Here is a 27042-nt window from a genome sequence, read left to right on the forward strand (position 1 = left end):
ATTGTGGGGAGGGTCCTTGTGCCATTATGAAATGTAACAGTTGTGTGACATTTACAGGTTTGTCCTCAGCATGGAAGTGGTTTGTTAGCTATAGAAAAAATTAACCAAAACTAGCTAGATTTTAAAAAATCCACTGAAAATGGATAAAAAATAATTAAATATTAATTTTAATAAAATGAAATATTTGCATGTGAAAAAATATACTTCTAAGACACGTAAAATCAGCTTAATGGATAACCTCTGTTAACAGACACTTTGCAGATGTGGGAAGGTAACCATCTATACTAAGTTGAGGAACAGTTAAAATTCTAGCTGGGCACTCAAACACCTAGAGACTGATTTTTGCACTTAGATTCCAAAACAATATATGTGCAAATCCAGCTGTGTTTGGAGTTTATAATATGTTAGGTAACTATTAGATGGAGCTTTCACTTATGAGACAGGGGAAAAAAAAAAAACAGCAAGATAACCTCTGACAAAATTTATGAAAATTCCTTTATAGCATTTGGATAGGTGCACTGATGAGATGACACAAAAAGGAACCATCTTTTCTTTACTTTATTAATCCTTTATGCATGTTCCAGTACTAATTTTATTGTAATACTATATTATGCTGTAGTATCTTGTAGCTGTAAATCTTGACATGCTATGTCAATGATTTAAGAGCACCACTGACAGAGCACATTGTCTTTGATTCATTTTTGTAAATGGAGCAGTTGCTACCCTCTGTCTACAGAGGTTGGTGTTAGTCTGGCTGTGAGCTCTGTACTAGAATTCACTCTGAACAGCCCACACTTGGCAGATCTTATGTTGATACAGAAGCAATTCAGTAGCTAAGATTTGAGATTCTTTTATTGCCATGGGAATGAAATTCTGTTCTTGTAATTTAATACCTGTCTGATCATGAGATACAGAAAGTTTTAAAATAAATCTTGTCAAAGAAGAATATGCAATTTTTTTTCATTCATAGTCCATCTCCTTCTACCCAACTAATTCAAACAGCATTTTAGAATTTTACTTTGTAAACCAAAAAAGGTTTATCATTATTATTATTTAAAAAAAAAAAAGCAGAATTGAACAGTTGTTTCTATTATGTATGAACCCATCTGGGAAGTGGTACAGCTGGTCCAGTCATCCAGATATTAGTTTAGGTATTGTCGACATCATAGTAAACTTTATTAGCTGGTCAACCATCTTACCTTTTGTGCTCTTTGGAGAAGATATCATTCCACCTTGTATTTTTGTTTTGCTTTTTATGCCAAGTAATTATGAAGAGCTGTGGGAACTTATCCCTGACTGATAAATTACAACATGTATGTCATCATACATCATCAATCAGTTCCTTCTGGGAAGGGAAGAGAATGGACCAAATACTCCATGATACAAGCTGATAATGTGCTCAGTCATAATATGCATGTATTTCAGCAACCTTGTTATAGGGGATATATGGGGAATACTTTGGCACTGGAATACACTGTTAGTGTTGTGCTGGATTAAGAACAAAGAGTTGCTGCTTATGCAAATCTGATTTTTAAAATTAATACTTTTAAACTCAAGATAACTTGTTAAGTGTCTCACTAACTAGCTCACTCATAGAACTTTTAAATTATTAGCTCATCTTTAGTTTGCTATCCTGTTTTGTCCTGTCTGAAGTCTACTCTTTCAAAAGTGATCTGCTTTTTTACACTGCTCCCATTGCATCACCTATGTAGTTTTCTCCAGCCACTCTTAAAAAAAAAAAACAAAAAAACAAACAAACAAAAAAACCCACAACTTTTCTTCACATCCACCTAAGTGTTGGATACTGCATTCCTGCAAAGAATGAGACATCTTTCCACCACCTACTTCCCACCTGCTCCATCTGTGTTGCTAAGGGATAAAGCTGTGCAAATGACTGATTTTCAGTTTGATTGCAATTCCAAAAAAGTAAAGACTAAATTGAAATGTCACACATTTGAACTTTTAAAATAAGATTCAAATACATTTCTAAATGAGACATCGTTTGTCATGAAATAGCTACAAAAACTGTTAGGAAAAGTCAAGATAACAAAGTTTCCATTTGTGGAAACTGTATAGCTTAATTTAAATAGAATCTTCTTTAAACAATTTAGAAAAATCAATACGTTAAGAAATGTGTTTCATATAGCCAGTGTTTGCATTTTCTTTTTTCTTCTGTCAGAAGACTTCAGTTTTGAAAGCACTGTAACTGCTTTTCAGTTTTTCTTTTCTTGCATAGCTACTGGGTAGTTGGATTGTTAATACTGAAGTCCTCTTCTTCCTAGTGCCGTTATACGCTTTTGTTCCAAATTTATTGCAAAATCTTCCTGTGGTAGTAAGTTGTTGTGGGACAGGTTACAAATAGTTGAGTGTGCTATCTATTTCTCACTTTCAGTGCTCATGCAGTTGTTTTTGAATGTGTACGTGTCTCTTAAGAGCTTAGAAAAGAGACCTTCAAATTACACCTGACTTGATAATTACATAATCCCAGCACAAAGCAGCATTGAGAGGAAAATTGCATCAAAATCATATCATTCATGGCAGAGTTACTGAGTCAAAGCCACTAAGCTTTGCTGAATGTGCCGTGCTAATGAATCTGTGTGGCTTTTGCTCTGGTTATTGAGTGAACTTTTTGCAATGATACGTGACCTGGTATAACTACTTTTTTCATTGTAAAAAAAAAAAATAATAATAATAATAAAAAAAATGTTGCTATTTTTCTGTAGCTATCTTTGTGATTTTTTTTTTTTTCTCTTTTAATTGGGGAGATATTTTTTACCTTTTTTCAGTGATGCTCAATATTAAGCAGTGCTAGAAGCATTGGTTTTGTCCATTATTTAATGTTAAATATATCAACATGTTTACTAAATAATTTCACTTAACAAAGAGAGGTTGATATAAAACTTACGTGTGTTCGATAAGTAGGTTCTCAGGATCTGTTTTCAGTTCTTTCCCAGTTAGCGAATATTGTATTTGCATGGGGACAGTAGTTGTGTTCTGGATGTTCATATGTGGTCTTGAACACCCAGGAGAATAAATGTTTTTGCTTGTTTGTTTTTTGTTTGTTTGTTTTGTTTTGTTTTGACTGCTGCAAAGTACAGAAGCACATTGCTGGGTGCTGGTATGCTTCAGGATTCGTGTTCTCTCATAGGTTTTTAAGGAGTTACGCATAGAGAATTTGAGATACACCAGCTATTTTATGTAATGAACTTTTAAGCTTTTTTCCAACATAGAAAATAGTATGGAATGTTACAGCTTTTCTTTGTTAAAATGATAGCACTGATTTGAGTGATTTTTATTAACAAAATTGATATAGTTTAGGTGAAAGAATTGCCATCTGTCTCTAAATCTTGCTGTCCAAAAGATGTTTGCATTTGAAATGAATCAAGGTAGATTATGAGGCTCAATGATAAACATGCTGGTTTTGGTCTGAAATTTGCCAGTTTTTAAAATAGATTAAATGTTTTACTTTCAGATTATAGACTTACAGTGCATTTTTTTTTTGTTTGTTTTAATTTAAAATTTTTGTTTTGTTTGTTTTAAAACCCCATCAGTGGAGGAAATGTGAACAGTTTCAGGTTCAGGAGCAGTTGGTGAGACTGGTGCTATCTTCCCTCAAGAATTGGGATATGATAACAATGCAAGAGGGTGGCCTGTTCCAAAAGAAACAGATGTTATGTTGTTGAAAATTCCTAAGCTTCAAACAATCTGTTTAGTATGTCTGTGAGGTAAAGCTAAAAGGAATCATTAAATTGTCTGATGTGATATCCTGCATGTCCTTATCACAGGCTATTGTTCTACTTACAAATGCCTGTTTTGCTAAGACACTTTATCCAGAAAAGTGTTCAGTCCATGTGAAAGCACAGAATTATTCCACTGAAAGTTTGCTGTAGTGGTTGGACAGCTTTAGAGGTAAACCTTTGCATGCCATTTTTCATTTAAATTTGTCTGATTTTCTATTCCTTTTTTGTTGTTAGTATTGGCAGGTCTAGATTAAATTCATCTTTGTTATTACTTTCTTCCCATGAAAATATTTCTATACTGGAATCATTATTATTATTATTATTATTTTTAAGTAAAACACCTTTTAATAAAACACAGAAGTTCTGCTCATAATGCCACTGGTGTGCTGGAAGGAGGTAGGCTGAGGCAGGCACATGATGAGGTTTATTCTTCCCATGAAGACAGTACTTTTATGCAATGTCATATATGTGATACTCTCTCAACTGAGTCCAGTGGAGGTGAACTAAAGGCTATAAAGAATGGTGATTAAATCCCTTCTGTTTATGTTTGCCTTAATGATTTGTGCAGATCTCACTCTTAAAATGCATTTGTTGAGGGCAAGAAGGAAATATTTGAAGTTGTTGTTTCAAGAATGAAATGCAAGTATTTGCCATGACCAGCAAGGCAAAAAGTTCAGAAAGCTATCAGATAAAAAGAGCACTGGGCTTCTGCGCCTTTACTAGCTAACATAAAGCAGAATTGGGAAGCAGTTTTTTTGATGTCTTTGAAGCTATTTGCAACAGTTGCCTAAGATCAATAAACCTTTGACTTGCAGTTGGAGAGTCTGTTTGGAACTGATAGAAGGCAGCTGCACTGAAAGATCATTCATAATTTTTTGAGTTCTTCATTCTCATCATCTAGACTTATGCTGGTGTTAATGGTACAGGAACATAAAAGTATTAGTTCTTAGTGTTTTGTAGCCTTTCTAGCCAGTACGCTTTTAAAAATATAGCTGCAACATAGATCAATGGATCTGATATATTTATCAAAATAAATATTAAGGTTATACAGCTTACTATTGAAGGCTTTTTTTTTTTTGTGCCCTTAGGTGGAGCTAAGTTGAAGAAAATGTCTTTTGGTGAAACTGTGAAACAGGGTTAATGAGTACTGACAAATGTCTTCTGTATGGGCAGCATGATGCTGACAAGTCTGATTCAGCTTCACTTCACATGGAGGATAACCAAGATTGGATCTGCTCCTCTCTTGGTTAGCAGCTGTGTGATACTCTGCCAATAAGAGAGATGTGAATCATTAACAAACAGCTCAGGGGGTCTGTGTGCTTGTATCCGTCAGGGTAGGGTGAAGGTGAGCTAGAAAGTGAGCTGAAGCCTCCCTGGACTTACAGGCTTAGACTTAGGTATGAAACACATGTTGTAATGGGAGCAGAAGGGAGGAATGGAGAGACAGAATCTGTCCTCAGTGATGAAGAACTGGGTATATTGTTTCATCACTGAGAAACTTTTTTAAGGGTAGGGTTCTGTTGTCCTAAGAAGGGCCACACAAACCGTGTATTTTGTGTCAGGCTGAGCACAGAACTTGCGCTAGAAGGTATGGGACTGAAACTTAGAGATCTGGTTGGTCAGCATCTGAGCTAATTGAGGCTGCATCTGCATTGAGCCAATTAGGACCTGTGATTCTGCCCTAAGAGTGCAACCACCTAAGAGCTGACTCATGATGTAATAATTAGGTGTGTGAGCTCTACATCCTGTGACTCATGGACCAGTTTGTGAAAATCATTCGGAAAACATAATCTTAATCTTTAGGAAGATGAGCATCCTCTGTAGTCGTGTAGGTGAATCTGCTCGGTTAAATGTTCTTTGTTGCTGGAACACATGAGGATGTGCTTAGGCTACAGTATTAGCAGGTGGTCTGCAGGCTGTCTGTGAGGCAGTTGAATGGACAGTCACATTTGGTGGAGAAACCATCCAGGGCACTGTACACCTAGCACCTGCATCTAGTGGGCTTGTTTGTCTTGTGCCTGTGTGTAGCAGGGCCGTGTATTTGGTTGTGCAGTGCCTTCTGGGGACTGAGACATGAACTCAGCTTTCTCCAGAGAGTGAGGCCGGTGGTTACGTTTCATGGCACTTGAAGCAATGTAGTGTTACTAAGAAAATTACAAACTAATTATTATTTATTAAGTTAAACCACATGCATTAGGAGATCCCTTGAAATAAGCGGTCTGTCCAGGTAGCAAATGTTAGAGACTTTCGGGTCAGTGTGGTGGGACTTGTGCAAAAAAGCATTGTGTCCAAAATCCATTGGTTTTGCCTTGAATATCTGCTGGATATGTAAGAGTTTTGCTATTTAATAGGCATGCTGCTTGTGAGATATTTTAAATGCTACAACAAATCCATCACTATTATGTCTACATATTTTTCTGCAAATCTATCTTTATACAGAATTGAAACCAGTTTAATTTGTTAGTGCTGGTTTTGTCTTCCAACTGTTGGAATGTGTGCTGAAGATAATGGACTGATGTATATAAAACAAATAGTAAAGTATATAGCTAATTTGTAGGTGTTACAAGTGTGTCTATGTGAATGTAGTATTCATAAGACACTTTTCGTATTTTAATATCCTCGTTCTACATTAATTCATAGGTTGTAATCCAGAAATAAGAATAAGATTTTTTCCCCAGTCAAAATTTAAATTTTTGCTTCAGTTTTGAAGCATTTGCAATGAGCTGCTTGTCAAGGCTTGTTAATCTTGCCTGCCTCCCTTTGGTAAGTGTGAAGAATTTATATCAACTTACGCTTTTTGGAAGGTTATAGCAGTGTTGCTGCTTCTATATTCAGAAGTGCATTTGTGCATTTAATCCATCAGAGGTAACTGATGGTTAGCTTTCACAGAAACATTTCTAATCTGATGTGGGTAATTGTGAAGATTAAGGTTTTCTGAAACCCATTATCAAGATGTTTATGCTTTTTAATGCTTTTGATCATTCTTTTTCAGTCTTGGAGCTTGTACTGAAATTACTGCAAGTTCTGTGTGGCATTTATTTCTTCTATAATAATATCATTTTGATAAGTACCTGAAGAGAGTTTTAATCAATGAGGGACATGGTATGATTATTCATCTTTGTTTTCAGTTTCAGGTCTGTCCAAAAAGTTTGTGTGTTTCCACACCTGGGCACCGAACCGATCTCTTTCAGCGAGATCCTCAAAATGTTCTCATAACAGACTTCTTTGGCAGTGTAAGAAAGGTGGAAATTACAACAGAGACACTTTCTTTGGACCGTGACTTGGCTGTCTTTGAAAATGAGTAAGTATTCACTATTTAGACTTGGTTTAGAATGATAGAATCATTCAGGTTGGATAAGATAAGATTATCTAGTCCAACCTTTAACCTAGTACTAAAGTCCACCACTAAACCATGCTACTAAGTTCTAAATCTATGCGTTTATTGAAGACCTCCAGGGATAGTGACTCAACCACCTCCCTGGGCAGCCTATTCCAATGCCACACAACCATTTTAATAAAGAAATTTCTCCTGATATCCATCCTAAACCTCCCCTGGTGCAACTTGAGGCCATTTCCCCTCGTCTTATCTTTTGGTGCTTGGGAAAAGAGCTACAACCTCCTTTAAGGTAATTATAAAGTAGAATAGGGTCTCCCCTGAACTCTTCTTCTCCAAGGTAAACAACGCCAGCTCCCTCAGCCACTTCTCATAAAATTTGTAATAGCAAACAAATAAATGCATATAGCTCTGTGCAGCAGAAACAAAGGTCTTGTAACTGTCAAGGAAAGAAGAGCCCTGACTTCCTGACAATTTCCTACAGCTGTTCAAAGAATCAGGCAGTTGGTATGGGCTGGTAGTACTGATAAAGTTGGGATTTATCAGATGAAAACTTACTTTCTGTTTAAAAATTCCCACCCCCTTATTCTATCCTGTAAGTAAATACTGCTAGAGACCAAGGTGTCTTGGTCAAAAACAACAATAACAAAATAGTCTAAAATTTTATTTCTTCTTTGATAGTTTCATGTGCAGAAGCATTTTATTACTGTAAATTCCTGCTTGTGGAAGTTTACTCATTCAGATAAGCTCTGACTTTAAACTATTGGTTATTTTCATTGCAGCTAGGTTTTCTTAATAAATGCTTTGTTTCTGTTCTGCAAATTCTCTGCCTTTTGGCTTTAGCTGTCTGAGAATTTCAGTTGCAGAGATGCAACTATTTATATGAATGAAGTTGCTGATGAAAAATTCGTTGATAGAAATAACAGGGATTCCATTACTTTGTGGATGAAGAAAGAATTATAAACTCCTTTGTATTCTTGGTATTCTGTTGCCACCTATTGGAAACATGTAAAGGAAGATGTGCTTGTACTGCAGAGTTTATCTGGTATTGAACTTCCATTTCTAGTAAGTCTTTTATGTTTCATGATACCTTCCTCTAGGAGGGGAAAAAAAATTAAACTAGCCTGCTATAGCCAGGGATGTAATATTTTTCAACCCATAAATTTATGTGAATTATTATCTACCCTGTTGTTTACTAACACTCAAATCGAAGTAGTTAGTGGATATCAACTTCATTAATTTTAAAGATAATAGTAACTCTGGCCTTTCTAATTCAAAGTATCCTACACTCAGTGTATTTCACAATTTATTTTCATATTTTATTTTTATCTGCATTGGGCATTTTATTACCAAACATATAGTGATTAAGCTAATTGTGTGCTCAATTTAGAACAGTTATTCATTGCACTATATTCAGATAGTTTAAAAAAAAAATCAACCCCCTAAGTTCTCAGTTTCTTGTAACCACTTTGGGAGATGATATAGGGAGTGTATTTTAATCAAGAAGAAAGTATGGGCTTTGTAGAAAAGTGCTGGAAAATTGTACCATATAGATAGTGATGAGGAGTGCTTAATAAATTAAAGAGAATCCCAGGGAATGTACCTCTTGGTATGACAAGAGATCTGTCTCATTACAACAAAGAATTCTAGCTTGGAGTGCTTACAAATTTAAATAATGTTTTTAAAAATTACCATTTTGGAGGATCTGCTCTGCAAGAAATGGGTATTCTCTTTTTATTTAAAGAGTGTTATAAACATCTTACACATCCCTTTCTAAGGTTAAGAACTCGGAGAACTTCATAAATTACATGATTTTTACATACGTGCTACCCAAGTTGTCCAAAATTAATGGCAGTTTGACCCTTGAATGAAAGAATGTGAATGCATATTCTTATATCATCAGTGTTAGTTCAGTCATTCTATGAATTTCAGGCATGTGGTGTCTGTCTACACCCCAGATTACACTTCTGTGTGAAATAGGCAGGGAAAGATGGGAATAACATGGACTGGTTTATTCTTTTGGTATCACTGGGAAGAGATCATTACTAAGCTTTATTTATTTTTTTAAAAATAAAAACCCAGTAAAATTGATTACAAGATCTTCTGGTTAGCACTCTAATTAAATATTATTTTTCTTTTAGTATACTTGAATAATAAGTAAACTCTTCATAAGCTTAGTTTCTAAGCCTACCTGCTTAACTGAATGAACTGCTTATGAATTGTAGAACAGGATGCTGTCTTGTGCTAGTTAAATACATTACTTGCTATTTTTTCCTATGCTGCTTTTGGAATTCTAGGATGAAGGATTTTTTTTTTATTATTATTTTCTAGAAGGTGTATAGTGAGGATATTGTTTTCATTTTAGTTTATATTGATGCCAAACATTAGGAAGTTTTTTTTTTAATGAATTTTCAACTTGATCACGTAGATCCATAAAGACCAGAACTTAATAATCTTTTCAAACCAGTTATGAATAATCTTGTTCAAGCTTAATAGCATTTTTAAAAGCCTGGGCAAAGAGGAAAAAGGACATGTAGAATTGAATTTCTACCCCTTATAGGTTTACCTTAACATAAATGTATGTATTTGCCCTTAAGCGTCTGATACAGAAATCAGAAGTCTATACCCCCTTATACAAATATTGATGCATTACACTGGTTACTGTAAATCTGAGTGTGCAGATCTTATTCTAACAAAATCTACGTGTAATATTGATTTTTTTTTCCTTGTTCTATTTTGCATTTAAGTTTTATTCTAAAAGATACTTTGTAGAGATTTTATTTTTAACATTTTATGTATTCTCTTGCTTGCATTCCTGTATGAATCATTTCCTCTTTGTTTCAGTGTTAGCTTCATACTTTTTCCCTTTTGCTGTTACATACTGGTGGCAGTAGAGTGCTACAAAATGTTTGTGTTACAGAGCAAAAGGAGGAAACAAAATACAGACTCCAGCTCTGATCCAGTCCTAGGTAGACAGCCTTAGGTCTGGTTTATTTGCTTTAAAGTTGCAAGGGTCATGTGTGTAGCTAAGGATGTTATTTAAACAAACAAAAACTGATTACACAGATAACGGGTAAAGAAGATGCTGTTGTGAGATACAAATGTGTATTAGGATTGCACTGTTGGCAGACTGTACATGTTTTCATCCCACCCACTGCTGTGACTTTGCCAAATCTCTTCAGTAGAACTTTGTTCATTTTTACATGCTTCCTTAGGAATTACTTCATAATGCAGCTCTACTCCCAAGCTTAGTGCGCCCTGTACCTGTGCAACCAAGTCAGAATTGGCAGCTTTATGTTGAGCACAAGCCGAGGTATTTGACAGTGAGGTCTTTGAAGTTTCCTTTGGCTTGGATTGAACTAACACGAAGAAACAATGACTAATTAACCAAAAGAAGAGCATTTTTTTTCTGTCTATGCAGTGGTAGGTGACTATTTGTGAGTAAAAGGAAGGGGGGGGGGGGGGATAAAAAGAATCCTCTGCTGTTTTCTTTCTTCATAACAGTTTTGATCTAAGCTATGTTCACTTCAAAGGGTTTCTTCTGTAGTTGCCTCAGTCCTGACCGGGCTTGTAGCTGCCATTTTTAGCAAAATACCTGAATGTCTAGGTGTTCTGGGGGTTCACCTGATCCTTTTTGTGAGTCTAAATCACTGAAATAACAAAAAGTGAGCACGAGGAGTAAAAGAAATCCGGCATCTTTGGAGAAAGATCTGTACAGAGCTTGGGGATTTGGTAAACCAGGAGCGTCTCTGTTGAACTGCGATTGTGACTGCACAGCCAGTTAGAATGCTTTCTCCTTTCCAACTCCTATCGTAGCGAAAAGTGTGTCAGCAGGAAGCACTGGTAAAAATTGGAGATGAGTATTTCTCTTGAGGATGGTATGAAGTGAATTAAAGACAGCATCATATAAAACCTTCCTAGTTTTATTGCTTTTGAGAATTGGGCTTCATATTTAATAATTCTGTTGAGATGAATTGTGGCACTCCTATCAGTGACTGTTTTCCTGAAAATAAATAAATTGGCCACTTGAGTTAGGAAGGACGCTTGTGTAATAGAGAATAATTGTGACTAATTGGTTCATTTGCAGTATGTTAATAACTAATGTTGTCTCAATCTGTTTTTTTGATAGTGACTCTTGTTTTCTGTCTGTTTCCTGTTCTTCTTTTCTGTCAGTTATTTTCAATTTTATGTGCTTAATAGGTGGAGCTGCTGTTGTGTGTTCCTGAATCCGTAGGGATCCTGTTTGTGAGCTAATAGGTAGTTCATGTTGGTTAGTAGATGTTGCTTAGCCCAGCGAGCATTTCCTAAAATAAGAGTCTGGTTTGTTCACCATTATTTTTTGACCAGATACCTCAGCTTTATAGTTTTTAAAGCATTGTAAGGGATTTCCACAACTAATTCTGAAAGTCATTGTTCTCAGAGATGTTCCCAGTTCTCATTTGCATTCTGACATTCTGTTAGGGCTCTCATAAAATTACGTCAGCTTTTCTTCGCATTTTCTACCTATTCTTCGGGTGAAGGTGAGCACCACCACGTTTGTGTTGGGGTGACAGCAGGCTCTGGACCTTGCAGGAGCTGGCGGAGGCTCCCTGCGGCCCTGCTGGGGATGGCCTGGGCCCAGCTCCAGAGGCCGAGTGCGGGGCCTGCTCCTGCCATGCTGTGAGGTGTCTGTGGCCTGAGGGCATATGCCAAGGGGTTGGAGCGAGTGCTGAGGCAGGGTAGTGGCTTGTGCTTGGTTTGGGGTTTTCTTTCCTAGCCACCTGATCAGTTTGAGGGTGACATTGGATGGGGAGGGGAAGGAGGAGTTCAATTGTCATTATTATTCTTATTACTGGCTTTTACTTAGACTGAATTTTCAGGAGGTTATGTAAGGTTTTTATTTTGCACTTTTCTTGTCAGACAACTTTGTGGAGATGCAAAACATTTCAATTTCAATGTAATGAATAAATAAATAGAGAATAGAGTAGTCACAATATAGCAGGCCCCAGCTAATCTGTAGTAACCAGGGGGTTACAAATCTGTTAATTCCAGGTAGAGTTATTTTTCTGGAAAGATCTTCAGAAGGTTATGCATGTAGTATATTTTCCTCTAAAGCCTTACCATTCTAACAAAATAAATTCATAACTGGATTTTTTGATCACTGTGTATTTTAGTAGCCTACACATAATTCAAAAAGATTGGTGAAGTAATAATTGCAGTTAAATATTATTGCTATATTTCTTAAAGTATTTTGTAAATACATTTGTTTTTTCTCTGCTTGCCTAGCCATAGAGTAATGTGTGTATACATATACATGTGCATGTACACACAGTACTGCATTTGTTAGTGTAAAAGATCTTTTCAATTTAATGCAACTAATATTAATACAATGGTTGTAGTAGAAGGAATGGTATAGTTGGATACAATTTTACTAGTGTAACAACACTAAAAAGTAAGTAAGGATAACTATCAAAAAGAACTGGTAGGTATAAATTGTGTTGGGAAGACCTCAGATACACTGAAATATTATTCTTGATAATTAAACTCCCTATTTAGCAAGATGTTTTATATTTACCTATTTGAAAGGATTCTTGAACTGTACTTTTGCCAGAGTTTGTGTGCTTTTTTTTTTTTTTTTTTTTTTTTTTTTTTGTGAAATTGTATCTTCAGTCAGGCTTTCTTTGATCTTGGATGTTTTTTCCTCCAACTTTTAGTGGGGTTTATATGACATCCAGCACTTCTTCTGTGACAAAGCTTTAATTGTTAGTGCCAGGTTGTTTTGCTGTCATTTTGTGTTGTTTTCAGTAGAATGCTTATCTACTGAACCTATATATAGTATGCAGAACCTGCATGCGGTTTAAATAGGCATTAAGATCAAAACAAATCTGTTGGTCTGCAGAGGTGCTTTTACTGGGAAGATTACACAAAGGTCATTTTAGTCTTCTGAAAAGTACATGTAAGTCAGTGACAATATTTTTATGAATTTCATACATGTCTTTGTGACTTACTAGTGCAAATTAACTTAGGCACATAATAGTTTCAGTGAACAGACAAGTAATGTCTAAATTTGTAGCATGTCAGCTTTAGGAGGTCTTCAGTAAACCTAGCAGATTTTAACACCTAGATAGCTGAGAATATCTAGGAATCATAGGATATTCAGTCAAGGTTCTTATTCCACTGCTTACCCATTCCTCATTACACCTTTCTTATGTAGCATTCTTATTTTGTCTCATTATTCCTTCTTCACCTTTTCTCCCTTGTGTGATCTTTACCTGCTATTATTTTTGCAGTTGAGTGGGCTTCTCTCTAATTCTACTCCCCTGAAGTGCTCTTTAGACAGTCTAGTGCTCTTTACGTGGAGATCATGATTTGATCCTCTTGCTTTGCCGTCCAGGCACTAAATTCAAATTAGTATCTATTCAAGGAGGTACTTCTGTAGTTGTGTTCTATATTATGCCATTCAAGAAGACCATGCAGACAATTGTAGTGTTTGACATATGTTTGACCAGGAAGTATGTCCGTGTATTTTTTTTTTTCCAGGTCTTTGAGATAGCATGATCATTTCAATAAAATTATATTATTATTATTTTATAATTCATATCAAAACTACCAGAGATGCTGTTGATCTTTCTTAGGTGAGAAGTTTATTATGTACTTTTTGTGTGATTAAGAAGAAAATTTTGAGGGAGTAGAAAAATGGGGCAACAAAAGTGAGAAGGTGGGTTCAAACAGTTATTTTGCTATGTCTTAGACTGTTATGTCTCTGGAATTTAGTGGCCAAGCATATGTTAAAGTTCCTTAGGCCCCAGAAATGCATCTGGGCACGTAACAATTAAGTCTCCAGGGCTCAACCAAGGTTTTTTTTTTTTTTTTTTTTTTTTTTTTAATTCGAGATTAAAGCACATGCAAGTGCTTTTAGTCTTTCACTATTTCACTGTTTTGATATTGTGAAAAAGCTTACGCTTGTTTTTTGAGTGCCTGAGGGATTACCTTCCAGATGGTCAGAGATTTCTGCCACTGAAAATTCGTGTCTTGTCGAAAACTGTTGAGGAGGAAGGGGCATTTTGCCTTCACAACACATTTATGTAACTGATGGTTAAAAGACCATAAAATGATCTTTATTGGCATCTCTGAGCCCTCCCAATAGGAGTTGCTTTTCCTGAGTCAGGTGTTGGGTGGAATAAAGTTCTTGTCATAGGGCTATTAAATTTATTACCTAGGTCCTTGAAGTCCTGTTACTGATTTTAGTAAGCTGTGAGACGATCTGAAAGATAGGAAGAAGTTTCTCTAGACTGCTTATTTCTGATAACTCTGTAACACTCAAGTTACACTTCACAGTGAGTATAGTAAGGGTCTTAGTTCTTCAGTAAAAAACAAAAAAATAAAAAGGAAAGGAAAAGTATAAATGTAAGTTCTGAGAGGAGAAGAAGAGCTGAAATTCAAAAAAGTATTGCATTATTGCTAAGCATCTCTTTTCAGTCCAGTTAGCTGTATGAATAAACTGCTGGAAACTTCTGGCAAGGAAGCCACAATCACATCAAAGGACAAAGAAAACTGGAGGTGATTACAAAAGAAAATTCTGATCACATAAAGAAGTGCGTTTACAGATGGTTTGCTGAACACTGTTTAATATTACTTTACAAAATGGTATTGTTTTATGTGCTTGGTCAAGAATATCAGAAATCTATAGAAGGTGTGGGAGGAGGAATAACAGATGCTGAATATGTCTACCAAAATGCCCAAGCTTCTATTAAGATTATTGTATGAAATCTGTTGGACAGCAGAATATTAACTCTGTGGCAAGATTGATTTTACAGGGAAAAAAAAATTCTATAAACAAAGAACTTACTGCAGAATAGGATTTATTCAGCTTTTTTGCAGGCAGGAGACTGTGATTGCACAAAAGGTTGCTATTGGTAAATGCCAGGAGAAACAAACAAAAAGAAATGAAACATAATAAGGGGTTTGGCATACCCTGCTTTTTTTTTTTTTTTTTTTTAAAAAAAGAAAAAAAGGAAGAGGAAAGTGGGATACAAAGGGAGTTGGAAGAATTGCTATCTAGAGATTGGATATGCTGTAGTATTCATTTGTTTATTTTTTTTGAGTTCTAGCAAACTCACTTCAGTGAGTTCCAGTTGCTATTCAGAGGTTGCTGTGGCTGCAAGGGAATATAGTGGCAACTATATGGATGTTCAACTGTCATAGAATGGCGACAGATCACCTCTGTTGTGTCAGTTACTGTTTAAAAGGCAAGACTAAATTGGCCACAGCTTTACATAATATTGAAAGGGAACTGAGAAGCATGAAAACCCTTTATCCATCTGCCTAGAGGTCAGATCCAATTTGGAACATAAAGACAGGCAGGATTTCTCTTTGACAAAATCAGCTGGAAGATCCTACTGTATATACATATGTGTACAGACGTTCATGCTTTGACTTGTAGTATCAGAGTAGTGCCACTGAAGGCAGTACATTCCCATATCATAAACAGAATAAATGTATTTTTGTTGCAAACTGAAATTACTAGGTTTTTGTATCTCAAACTGTATTTATGTTTCTTGTGGATGTAGGAATAAGACAAATTATGGCTTGCAAAAAATATAAATGGAACCCCACCAGTATTGTTTGGGGAATTCCCCAAACATTTTCACTCTGTACATATGGTACAGAATTTGTGAAGGCACAGTGTCACCTGAGTAGCATTTTGGTGACTGGCAGGAATGAGGATTTAGAAGCAAACAGAGAGACAGAGCATTCCCTTCCTGCCCCCTGTGTATTCATGCTGTGTACCTCATTCCAGGAGTTCTCAGAAGACAAGACCATCGTGGAGGCTAGGATTTCCTTCGTTGAAGGGGAGGGAGGAGAAAATGCTGAGCATTGATATACACAGCTGCTTTAGCATAAGCTCCTTGAATTATATGATAGCTGGTTTAAGTGTCTGTTCCTCCTGGGGAAAAAAAAAAAAAATGTTGAAGTCTCGCTGACATACAAATTTGTTCTAATATTGAGAGCATGCTTGATTAGAAATCAAAACAATTAACAATGTTGCACCTTCCTCCTGACTCTTGTTGGCAGATTTTCAATGTTACAGTAGTTTTCCATGTAATTTCTCCATATTGCTATGTAAAAATAACAAAAAATCAATTCTGCAGGGCCCAGATACAATGGAAAAGATGGCACAATGCTGGCTGTGTTTGTATAGTTTCAAAGGGTATCCTTTGATTCAAAGCAAAGTATAATGAAAAACTTTGCTAAACACTGAGAATAATCTTCAGCAGATTATAATATTTAAATCAACTAAATGTATGTTTTCATTTTGAAGTTTCTCATCTCAATGTTTTTTCTTAAAATATTTATTAACTAGATTATTGGTTTGTCAGTGACAGATGGTGAATGACAAATGTTGGGATTCGTACAGCTTCAGAAGGGTACTGTGTGCAAGCAGGCTACTGCTTATCCTTATTCTGCGAAGTGTTTAAATTGACATTTAACATTAGTAACCTGCATAGCCCCATCAGGTTAACCACTAGTGAAAATTTTTGCTGGCATCGGACAATGAGGGTTTTTAAGACAAAGCTGGGCTTGTTTTTTTTTTTTTCTGCTAGAAAAGCCAATCTGGCTATCAGAAAAAGTGACTAAAATGTACATTTTCTGTGGGCCAGCTGGTCTCAGGTAGTTTGTTAGTCTGTATAATTTATACTGCACTGGCACAGCGGAGCTGCTGCCCTCTCAGGGAGGGAGATTACCCGTAAGGACTGAACAGATGGTCTTTCTGCTCCCAGCTGAGGGCATTGTATCATGGAGAGGGCAGAGTTAATCTGTGGCTAGGATTTGCTAGCTTGGCTAGCCAGAGTGGCTGAAGGCATCCTGCTGGCCAGCAGTACTTTATTTTCAGTTTGTGCAGGGCCTGGACGAGCTTTTAGAGGACAGGAGGTTTGGGGCTGCTTCATGCCAATGTGTTTTCCCCATGGCTGACTTCTTGGAACTGCAGTTCAGGGCTGTGGTGCTGCTGGCAGAAGCTTTCCTAGACTAGGGGCAAATCTGGTTTGCAGATTGTACATATAAATTTCCTCTTGCACAGCACAGTGCTCTGAAGGATAGGAGTGGATAGATTTTTCAATGCAATAGGACAGATTATTTTAAAGTGTGAAAGAAGCAGATAAGGGTATGTTTTTCCTGTAGTTCCACAGTAGATGTTTAAATTTTACAGGTGGGGTACTGCATTTAGTATTATAATTGTATTAAGTGATGAGATAAAAATCAGGAAGGGTTACTTGTATTCCTGCATGATTTCTGGCCTTGTGTTACCTGCAAATGAGACATGTTGCCATAGGCATATTTCATCTGCTCTAAAATTTCAGTAATATTTTTGCTTGAAATAGTAGGACAAAAGTTACGTGTGTACATATTTAGCAATTTATAACTCAGTTTGTGAGAGCAGAATAATGAACCCTGTAGTTACTATAACGTTTATCTGAATTTAATTGTAACATGATATTTAAACTTCATAGTTCCCCACTGGCTAGCTTTTTTTTTTTTTCTACTGGTTATTTAAGAGTCTGAACCATGACTACCCACTAGAATAAAATAGGAATGAAGACTGCTTGCTGTAGGTCTAAATTTTATCTGGGGAATTGGAGCAGAACAGCCACTAAGTGAAACTGCTCTGAATCTCAGCCATAGAGGACATAACCTCTGTTTCTTCCTTAGCTGTCAAATAGAGTGCCGTACTTCCTTTTTCCTTTGTGTGTGGTTTCCCTCTGATACAGTTTTTACTGATAGATAATTTATTACAAAATATTCTGAGCTGAGTTCTATCTTATTAGGTGCTTAGGAGGTTTTATAAATGTCTCCATAAAAATATATGGTGTATCTGTTTTTTTTTTTTTTTAAAAAAAAATGATAAATCCACACTGTACTATAATGTTTTAAAACTGAAAGCTGTATATATGCACAAAAAACATGATTAGGTGGAAAATTTTCCTTAAAACAGAATATTTCTGCATGATGTATGCAGTTAATGACACTATTGAAAAAACATTAGCCTACGTATTAGTCTGTGACTTTATAAAGTAGTTTAGGAAGTGCAGAAGAAAGAAGTGCTCTAGCTGTGGCAGGAAGGCTTTCCGTGCCACACATTGAAAGATTGCTTAGCTCAGGGGTTACCCTAAATATATTATAGGGATAGTTGTATCTTAAGTGATGTGTAGTTGTCTGTTCAGTTACTAATGAGCAAACATCTAGAAAAGACCTTGAGAACAGCTTCCCCTGTTGCAATTCTTGGGGAAGCTTTTAACAACATGGACTGTTGAAAGGCCATGGGGAGGCCTTTATAGTTTGGTGATGGTATGTGGAAAAAACTGTACTGGTGATGTATGTTCTGCAAACAGACAGCTTCCATTACTGGTCACAAAATTTGTATTATATTGGACTATCAGTGTTTTATGCAAACAAAATGATTTCTTTAACACCATGAGGGAGTATACATGAGTCATTTGGTAATTATGTGCCAAATTATGACTGATTTTAAATTCGTCTAATACTAAATATAAAGCACTTAAAATTACAGTGTAATTATTAAGAGATTATCATTATCACTGTGTTGAATTTTGTGTACACATACATGGGTTTTATGGTCGGTAATAATAGATGCTAAGGATGTGTTAGAATCATAGTGATTAGTAGTCTGACATGAAATTTACTTGTGCTATATATCACCCAAGAGGTATTTGGTTGAGTTTTTAGATATTCTAAATAATTGTTTCTTTCTGGTTTCTAACTGTTTCTTCCCTTTTTCTTTAGATGTAAAATGAAGTCTAATTGAAATAGCTGTCTTTTACAAGATATATAGAGACTAGAAATAAAAGGGTGAGGGGGAGCTCATTTTACATGTAAATGATTTTATTTTAAAATGCAGCTACGAACAAACCTAATCTCTCTGTGACTGTTGCCTGTATCTGGTTGAACATAAGAGAAAGCTATAGAAACTAAGGCTGATACAGATATCACTAAAAAGGAAATCCCACCTCCTGAGGAAATCCCACCTTTTTTTAATGTGCCAAATGAATATGAAACCTGCATATTGAGGCAAACTGAAGTCTCACTAAAGATAGTATAATGGAAATTGAAACAGGGATTAATTAATGTGTTAATGCATTTTGTGCCTACTGTGCTCATCTAGTGATGGGATTATTTTGCTAAATGTAATCGGAATTGGACAAAAGACTAATTATTTAATAAAGCTAACTTCCCCAGAAATGTGAGAAGAAACAAAATAACTTAAGTGAAATGAATTGTAGAATGTTATTTATTCTCACCAATAACTGTCCTTGTAAAGTAAAAATATAATTTCTAGGTATGATTCTTTTCAAACTGAATTAGAAAAAAAGATAATAGAGTAGAGAATCAGGAAGCCAATATAATTAGAAATACCAGTAATTTACATGTTAGTAATCTGTCCAAGTCAAAAAACATAACGTGTTTTTGGTTATAAAAGCTGAAATGAAGGAAAATACTCATATCAAAAAAGATGAATTGTCATTGTTTGGGCAAATGTATATTGAATGCAACCCATCTCCACACAGATTAAAGCAAAATCATTCTCAGGATTGAATTCTTTGAAGTAGTAAGTCTTAGTTTGTAAATCTTTTATATTTTTTGCTAATATTATTTGATAGTGCTTAAAAGGATGACAGTATTAAACGTAAATTTTTTTTTTGGTTTTCAACACTGTTGCTGTTTCTGAAGTCCACAGTGACATCAATGTTCTACAGAGAATAAAAATTTCCTTGCTAACATGGTTCTTTTGATTTATTTTCTCAAGTGTGCTTACTAAGCCTATGGTCCAGAGTTATGGCAGTTGCAGAAGTGTGGTAATGAAGGAGACTTATTGGAGACCTGCATTACGTATTGAGCAGGTCTGCAGTGCTCTGCTTCTCAAAGTATCTAATGTGGAAACTGGTTTGATGCTGTAGCTGTGCAACTGGATGTGTTCCACAGGAAGTATTAGTGGGTTTTGAAAAGATGGTCAAGAGACCAAGGCAGCAAAGGATGGCAGTGGCAAGCTGGCAGACACTGTGGAAGAGCTGGGCTGTGGGAGCTGGGAGGTGATGGGACGGGATGGAGAAGCAGTCTTGGTCAAACCAAGCACAGCTCCACAGAGAGAGGGTGGCAAAAGGGTTAAGAGCTATAGTTTAACAGAGATTGTTTCAGTAGCCTCCTGTTACTGAAACTGGCTCCACCTGGCCCTGGCTGCATATATTTTGGAGTAATGTTAGGGGACAGATGCAGATAACTATATTTGAGTAAAACTTTAGTCTAGAATGCTACTTTTGAAACTGATTTAATGAGTGAGGTAGTTAATCTGTTTGTTGCTAATACCTTGGTGTGGAATTATAATTCTAATGCTCAGTCTTGCATGTTGGATGAATCTTGTGTAATTAGCTCCATTTGACTGAATCGTTGTATTTGGGTTACTTTTCATGAGTAAGGGGATAAATACTCATGGGGAGTGTTTCCTATGTAGAGCAGAAAAATGTGATGCTGTCCTACAGAAAATATCAAAAGAGCATCTCATTTACATTAATTCAAGGAAAAGCAAGACCTCATGAACAAACCCATATAGAAGAACTTAGTCCTAAACTTAAATAGGCATGGAAAAATAGATTTATAAAAGAATCCAAGTGAAAAGTGTTTGGAGATGGCTCAAGCCTTAGCATGTACTTCATCTGCTTGCTGGCATACGCAGTTTGCTTCTTGTCAGTTCTAGACCAACTTGATAACATACTATGTTCTAATTTGAAGAAATATTTTACAAAAGTGACCAGAAGCATTTTTTATATGACAGGGTTATTTGAGCTGATGTCCATCAGCAGTGGTAGTGTAGTGCTTAAGCACATTGAGCAATTGCAGAGAATCACTCAGTTCTCAGTGTTTATTTGTGTCCTGCCTAAGCCACATGAAATAACGATTAATTTTCTTCTAAAATAAAAAAAAATCCTACTGGTTATAGTAAGTCACCACACAAGGTCTGTTGTTCCTTAAATGTTACTGGTTTTTAAAATTGCTTTATCTTACATGTACTAGTACCTGAATTAGTATGTTTTACCTGAATAATGTTCAGATTAAAAAAGTAAATCTAGTCAGACACTAAAAAACAAAACAAAACACAAACAAACAAAAAACCTCTGAACCAAAAATGCCACTTCAATTGGTAGTTTTCAAAATTTAGTGTAACATATTTTTTTTTCTTCCAGTTACTAGTGTGAAATAGCAGGATTCTCATCTAGTACAGTGTACAGCACTTTAGTCAAGGAACTATTGTTATAGAGCAGATAAGATTAAAAAAAGTCATTGGGTTTGATGAAAACCTGCATGAACAGTGCAGGAAAAAAAAGCAAAGTTACCATAGCAACCAGCAGTGCTTTAGACAGAAGCTAAGTTAAAAAGCAGAGAAATGTAACAGAAAATGTGAGGGCTGTTTGATAAAGCATTAAAAAAAAATAATGAAATTTTAAGGCAAACATGATTAATGCTCAGCTTTTATCACTTTGAAATTCCTGATCAGGTGCTGACTGTCTTTAAAAGAAAAATATTAAAACTGTTATTAATAAAGAAATTTAAGTGTTGGAATCCATTAGACTCTTTCAAGGAGACATTTTTGTGAATTTCTTGAAAATTGTGTGAAAGATGTATGAGATTTTTTGCTTATTTTCTTGTCAGTAGATGTTAAGATTGTTCTACAATACAGGGTAAGACTAGTCTTTAAAAATGCTTTTCATGATATAAGCAGTGTTTAGGCCAAAAGTCTTTCTAATAAAAGTGGTTCCGCAGTAGGAATACCGTGAGTTCTTTGTGGGATTTTATGCTAGGTCAACTGACTGTGCAGCATTCCCTTCAGTACAGGAGGGCAGAAGGCAGCTTTAAAATGCTTGGACAGTGAAATTTCAAGACAGTACAGTGTTGGTAAGTTGTGGAGGGGCAAATGTCCTGAGCAAAACAGGTTTTTGTAAAGTAATTGATACAGTCAGTTTCCTGTACCTTTGTGCCTGAACCCATGTTCTGTAACTTAAATGCTGTGCTTTGATTTTTTTTCCTTTTTGAATGCAATACAGCATCCTGCAGTGATTTGCTATCGGGTATTAATGTTTTGCCTGTATATTGCTTCACAGTTAAACAGAATTAGATGTTATGTGGGTGAACATCAAATGTATATGTGATGAGATTGCAAGTGTCATTTCTACTTCCTATGCAGCTATTAAGTCTTAAATTTGATCTTGGTCCTCATTGAGTGGTCCGTGTTGGAACCTTAATTAAATAAGAAAGTTATGAATGTGGAAAATGCATCTCAGCATTCCATCCTGAAAGACTGCTTTATATGGGTATTGAAACAATCTAAAAGTTTTAGTACAGCAAGGGAATCAAAAAATACTTTATTCTTTCTTTTAAATGCAGTCACTCGCTTCTTATTTTCCATTTGGAGGATTGCATTAGCATCTGCTGGGTTGCCACACGTTTTAGAATGCGCTTCCATTGTACACGAGGAGCTGGTACACAGCTGTCCTAGGCAGTACCGTATGTAGCCTGGGGCTTTGCATACGTGTCAGCACAGTTGTGACTGGTGTCTTTCTTTTGTTCTTCTGGAATAAAGCAGCATTGTTTCTGAAGAATCAGAGATGGTAGTTATTTTGTGAAATGAAAATGTTTTCTTCTTGCATGTAGAAGTTTAGAGAAGAGCAAAAAGTTTTGCGTTATTCCCCAAAGTCCTCCTGTGAATCCAAATGAAACATATGTAATGAGTTCCTTACTGTAAAGAAGGTGTAGTAATTTTTCCTCCTCTGATACTACGAGTTACAAGTATATGTCTACATTAAAGTATGAGCTTAAACCAATGAAGTCTAGTGTGGCTGGGCTTCGAGTAGGAAAGTTTTTTGCAGGGGCAGCGCATTATAAAGGGGAATAGATAACTGAAAACCAAGGCAGCTTAGGGCTTTCTGCAGTCAGGTTTTGCTACAAGTGGTTGTTGCTCCCCGATCAGCCTCTTTCCTGAAGACAGAGCTCTTGGCACAGCATGCCTGCCTCTGCCAGAGGTTTGATCCAAAAGCACTGTAGAAATCTTTCAAATCTCAGTGTGAGGCCTATTATGACATAACAGTCTATTAGGACTGTTGAGGTTTTTTGTGGTATGCACTGATGAGGTACTGTTTGTTTGTACTTCAAGTCAGAGACTTGAACATGTTGGGAAGTAGTTTTTGATGACACATCTGTTAAGTCCCTGCTGACCTTCTTTAACACAAGTAAAATAGGAACAGTTTTCTAGTTTTTTTTTTTTTTTTTTTTACTATGCTTTTATAGATGTGTGGGAACCTAGAAGTATGGTACTGTTAGTGGGTCATGCAGGCTTGAAATCCTAAGCCTGTCGTGAGAAAGCAGTCTGTCGCTGATGTCATGAGGTAGGAATATGACTGAACCCAAATTCAGTAGATGAAACTAAACCCCACTAGGTGGTGCAAGCAAATAAATCACCTTGCAAAATACTTGCCAGATTGGTAAGTGTGGGGAAAGGGTGTCTTCACTAAATTAGAGCACAGAGTATATTTTTATCTTTGTAATTACATACACCAGTTATTAAAATTCAACACTTAACTGTGTTTTAGAAATCCCTTCCCAGATACAAGGAAAAGTGTGTTCTGTTCTTTGCTTAGACTTGCATATCTGCCTCTCTGGCAGCTTAGGCTGGTGTCAGGATGTTGTGTTCCCAGCTGATGTGGTGGCCCATGGAAGAAATAGCAGAGCTTGCGCTGTGTTGCACTGTGCTATCAGAAGGGGCTGCTGATATCCTTCCGAGGGGCTTAGTGAGGCGTTTTCAGGCTTTCCTTACCTGTCTCTCCCAGGATCTCTCTCATTACAGTTTATCCTCTGCCAGTTTCACTTTGGATTTGCTTACCTTTGAAGCAGTATTGTGTATGTTCAATTAAAACTACTTACAAGAAAAACGGATTTCAGACAGTAAGTTAAAGTCACTACTGTCAATTTATTGTCCAGATAGAAGAGGAGTGAATAAAATTCCAGTAGAAAATAATTTTTGAGATATAATGTATACAGCTGGTCTGTAATGGTTAATGTACTATGTTTATTAGATCAGTGGTTCTATTATGTTTTTAAAAAACAAACAAGACAACCAACAGAAAACCACAGACATCCAAACCTGGAAACATGCTTCCATTGCACTCCTGGAGGTAATTAAAATACAACATTACAACATTACAATTAAAATACATTACAACATTACATTACAACATTACAATTAAAATACAACAATACAACATTATCAATTCACTGTATTGAATTCAAACTATAGAATCTCTCAGAAATTCAGTCTTACTAGTTTTTCTTTTCTTCCTCCTTCCTGTTAAAAAGATTTCTTGTAGAATGGTGTTTTTTCTAAAGATAAGCTGGCTGGTAGTTGGTTAACAGCTTATTAGAGCTGCAAAAGTATTTAAATTTAAAAAGAAAAAAAAATATACAACACTTTCTTGAGATAAGAAGAAATTCCTGGGGCCTTCCACTTATGGACAGCCATCAGCACTGTCATTTTCTCGTCATAAATCGTATTTTACTGGAGTTTGTATGGCTTCCCGGCAGACCCCAGGCTGCCAGCTCTCTGAGAAGGTGATGGCATCGTGGCTCTGCCATGGTACTGAGGCAACCCCTGCCTGTGCTAAAGGGCGAGTGCTGCAGTGAAAATGTTGTCAGCTGCTTAACAGTCAGCTTGAGATAGCAGGTGTTCTTCTGTACTGCTTTTTTCCCCACTATATCTGTCTTTCAGGCCTTTCTCTCTCAAAGAATACAGTCCATCAGTAAATCCTGTATTATCACGTTGCAGTCTAGGGCTACATGATAAGTCAATGACTGCAGCCATTAAGCAGCTTTCTAGTGAAAGTTGAGTACTTTACAGTGCCATATATTTACTGAAATGGAAATTTTTCATTTCAAAGTGACTTACATTTTCATCAGTTAGATTGGGTGTGTTTGCTGCATTCACCCTAGCCTTGGTAAATGCAGTAGAAGCAGGTGGGTTGTTTGTTTGTTTTAGGAAATAGGGAGACAAAGTATAAAAAGTAAAGGCAGCAGTACTTGACATAAAAACATTGCATATATAGCCTATGTCCATGAAGTCTCAATTGACCAACAGCCAGACAGCATACATATATTAGCCACAAATAGTCAACATGCACTCTGAGTTTTACAATAAGATTTTCTTAGAATACATGATCTCTATAGATTAGACAAAAAATGCTGCAGAGTTGTTGTACTTAAAATGCAAAAAGACTTTTTTTTTTTTTTTTTTTAAACCTTACCTTCTTTGGGTAGGGGACCAACATACTGTAATGCTATCATACAATTTTGGTTATCATTAACTCAAAAATTAGAGTAGGATTTGTATTTATATTATGAATGAAGTAGAAGGACTTTATGTTATATTATATTCATTGCACTTCAATATTCATGCTGAAAAAAATGGCACTTACTGTGTTGGTTACTTACTTAAATTGCAATAACGTGGGAATCCTGACCATGAATGACGATCCGCTGTAGCTGAGTGATGAACATACAGTAGAAATATACCCACTTGCCTCTCTGGTGCTTGCGTTCAAAGTAGTCTAACAATTTTGGTGACAAACTGAACATTCATGGAAACATGAAAGAGAAAACTGCTGGTTTAGATAATCAAGTTTGTTTTCCACAAAATGTTTTTATGATGAAGCTAAAAGGTGCATGACAAAATGTGAACTCTGTCTCTATGTATTTGATAATATATAGCATGCAAAACTTTGTAGGAAGAAGTCTCTTGGCTCTTGCCTGTGTTTGTGCTTTCCTTACTTTGGATTTTTTTCTTGAACATATTGGAGTTGGAGTTGTTCCATTGTTTCTGTAACTGTTAGTTATTCCATATGCAGATTGTGAAAGAGAAATCTGGCCTCATTAGCTGTACTAGATGAACCAAGAAACTTAATTCTTTCCTCAGTTTCATATTTGCCCTTTTATGCAGATGTTTATGCATATGCACACACTTGCACAGGAATGTGAAGGATCTTAACAGCACTGGAGACTTTGTTCTTTTATTTAAGGCATACTGAGAGTCTGAAATTTTAAAATCTGAGAGGTTGGCATTGTGATATTTTTCTGCTTTATGCAGTCTGTTTCTGATAGTATCTGCTGATAACATACACTTAACATTCAGATTTACTGATACAATGATCTGTAGATTGTAAATATTAGCAGGAAATGACTTTTAGATAATGGAAGAACCTACCACTGAGATTATGTTAATAAACCTTGCCAGACACAGGCACAGACTGGAAGATGAGTGGCTGGAAAGCATCTCAGCTGAAGGGGGTCTGGGGGTTCTGGAGGTGCTGGTTGACAACAGACTTGACGGGAGCCAGCAGTGTGCCCTGGCAGCCAAGAGGGCAAACTGCATTTTGAGTTGCATTGAACGCAGCATGGCCAGCTGGCCAAAAGAGGTGGCTCTTCCACTACATTTTGTGTTGGTGCAGCCTCATTATGACATTGCAAGGTTTTTATACACTAGAATTCATATCAACATGGGTATGGAAATAAATTAAAATTTATCTTTAAAAAACTTAGTAAAGAGCTAAAAACATTTAATACAGTTGTAACCAAAAAAAAACACTACAGAAAATATGAGGTAACTGAACAGGGACATGGTTGTAGCTCACTCAGAGCTGCTTCTGTTCCTGCTTTAACCTTGTCCCCTGGAGACCACAGAGAGAAAGGGAGCTTATAGCTTCTGGCATGCTCAGAGCTACTGCATCTGTGTTGTCCCAGCAGGAGAAGAGTGAGGTAATCAGAAATCTGGACTTCTCAGGTGTCTGAGATACTGGATTTTGTGTCAGGTATTTGGATTGGAAACCAACTTGGAATATTAGAAATCTAGGTTGTCCAGCCTACTGTTTGGCTTTGCAA

At 36.2% G+C, this 27042-nt stretch overlaps 1 protein-coding gene across 2 annotated transcripts in view; it reads left to right on the plus strand.

Annotated features, from left to right (window-relative positions):
• PIGK (phosphatidylinositol glycan anchor biosynthesis class K) overlaps positions 1 to 27042 on the plus strand; it is a 76265-nt gene that overhangs the window by 15025 nt on the left and 34198 nt on the right. For both annotated transcript variants that reach the window (XM_035333316.1, XM_035333315.1), the window contains exon 9: positions 6869 to 7041. In XM_035333316.1, coding sequence (XP_035189207.1) covers positions 6869 to 7041 — 173 coding nt within the window. The remainder of the gene's footprint in view (positions 1 to 6868; positions 7042 to 27042) is intronic.

Source organism: Oxyura jamaicensis, chromosome 8 (assembly GCF_011077185.1).
Source record: "Oxyura jamaicensis isolate SHBP4307 breed ruddy duck chromosome 8, BPBGC_Ojam_1.0, whole genome shotgun sequence".
Classification (NCBI taxonomy): Eukaryota; Metazoa; Chordata; class Aves; order Anseriformes; family Anatidae; genus Oxyura; species Oxyura jamaicensis.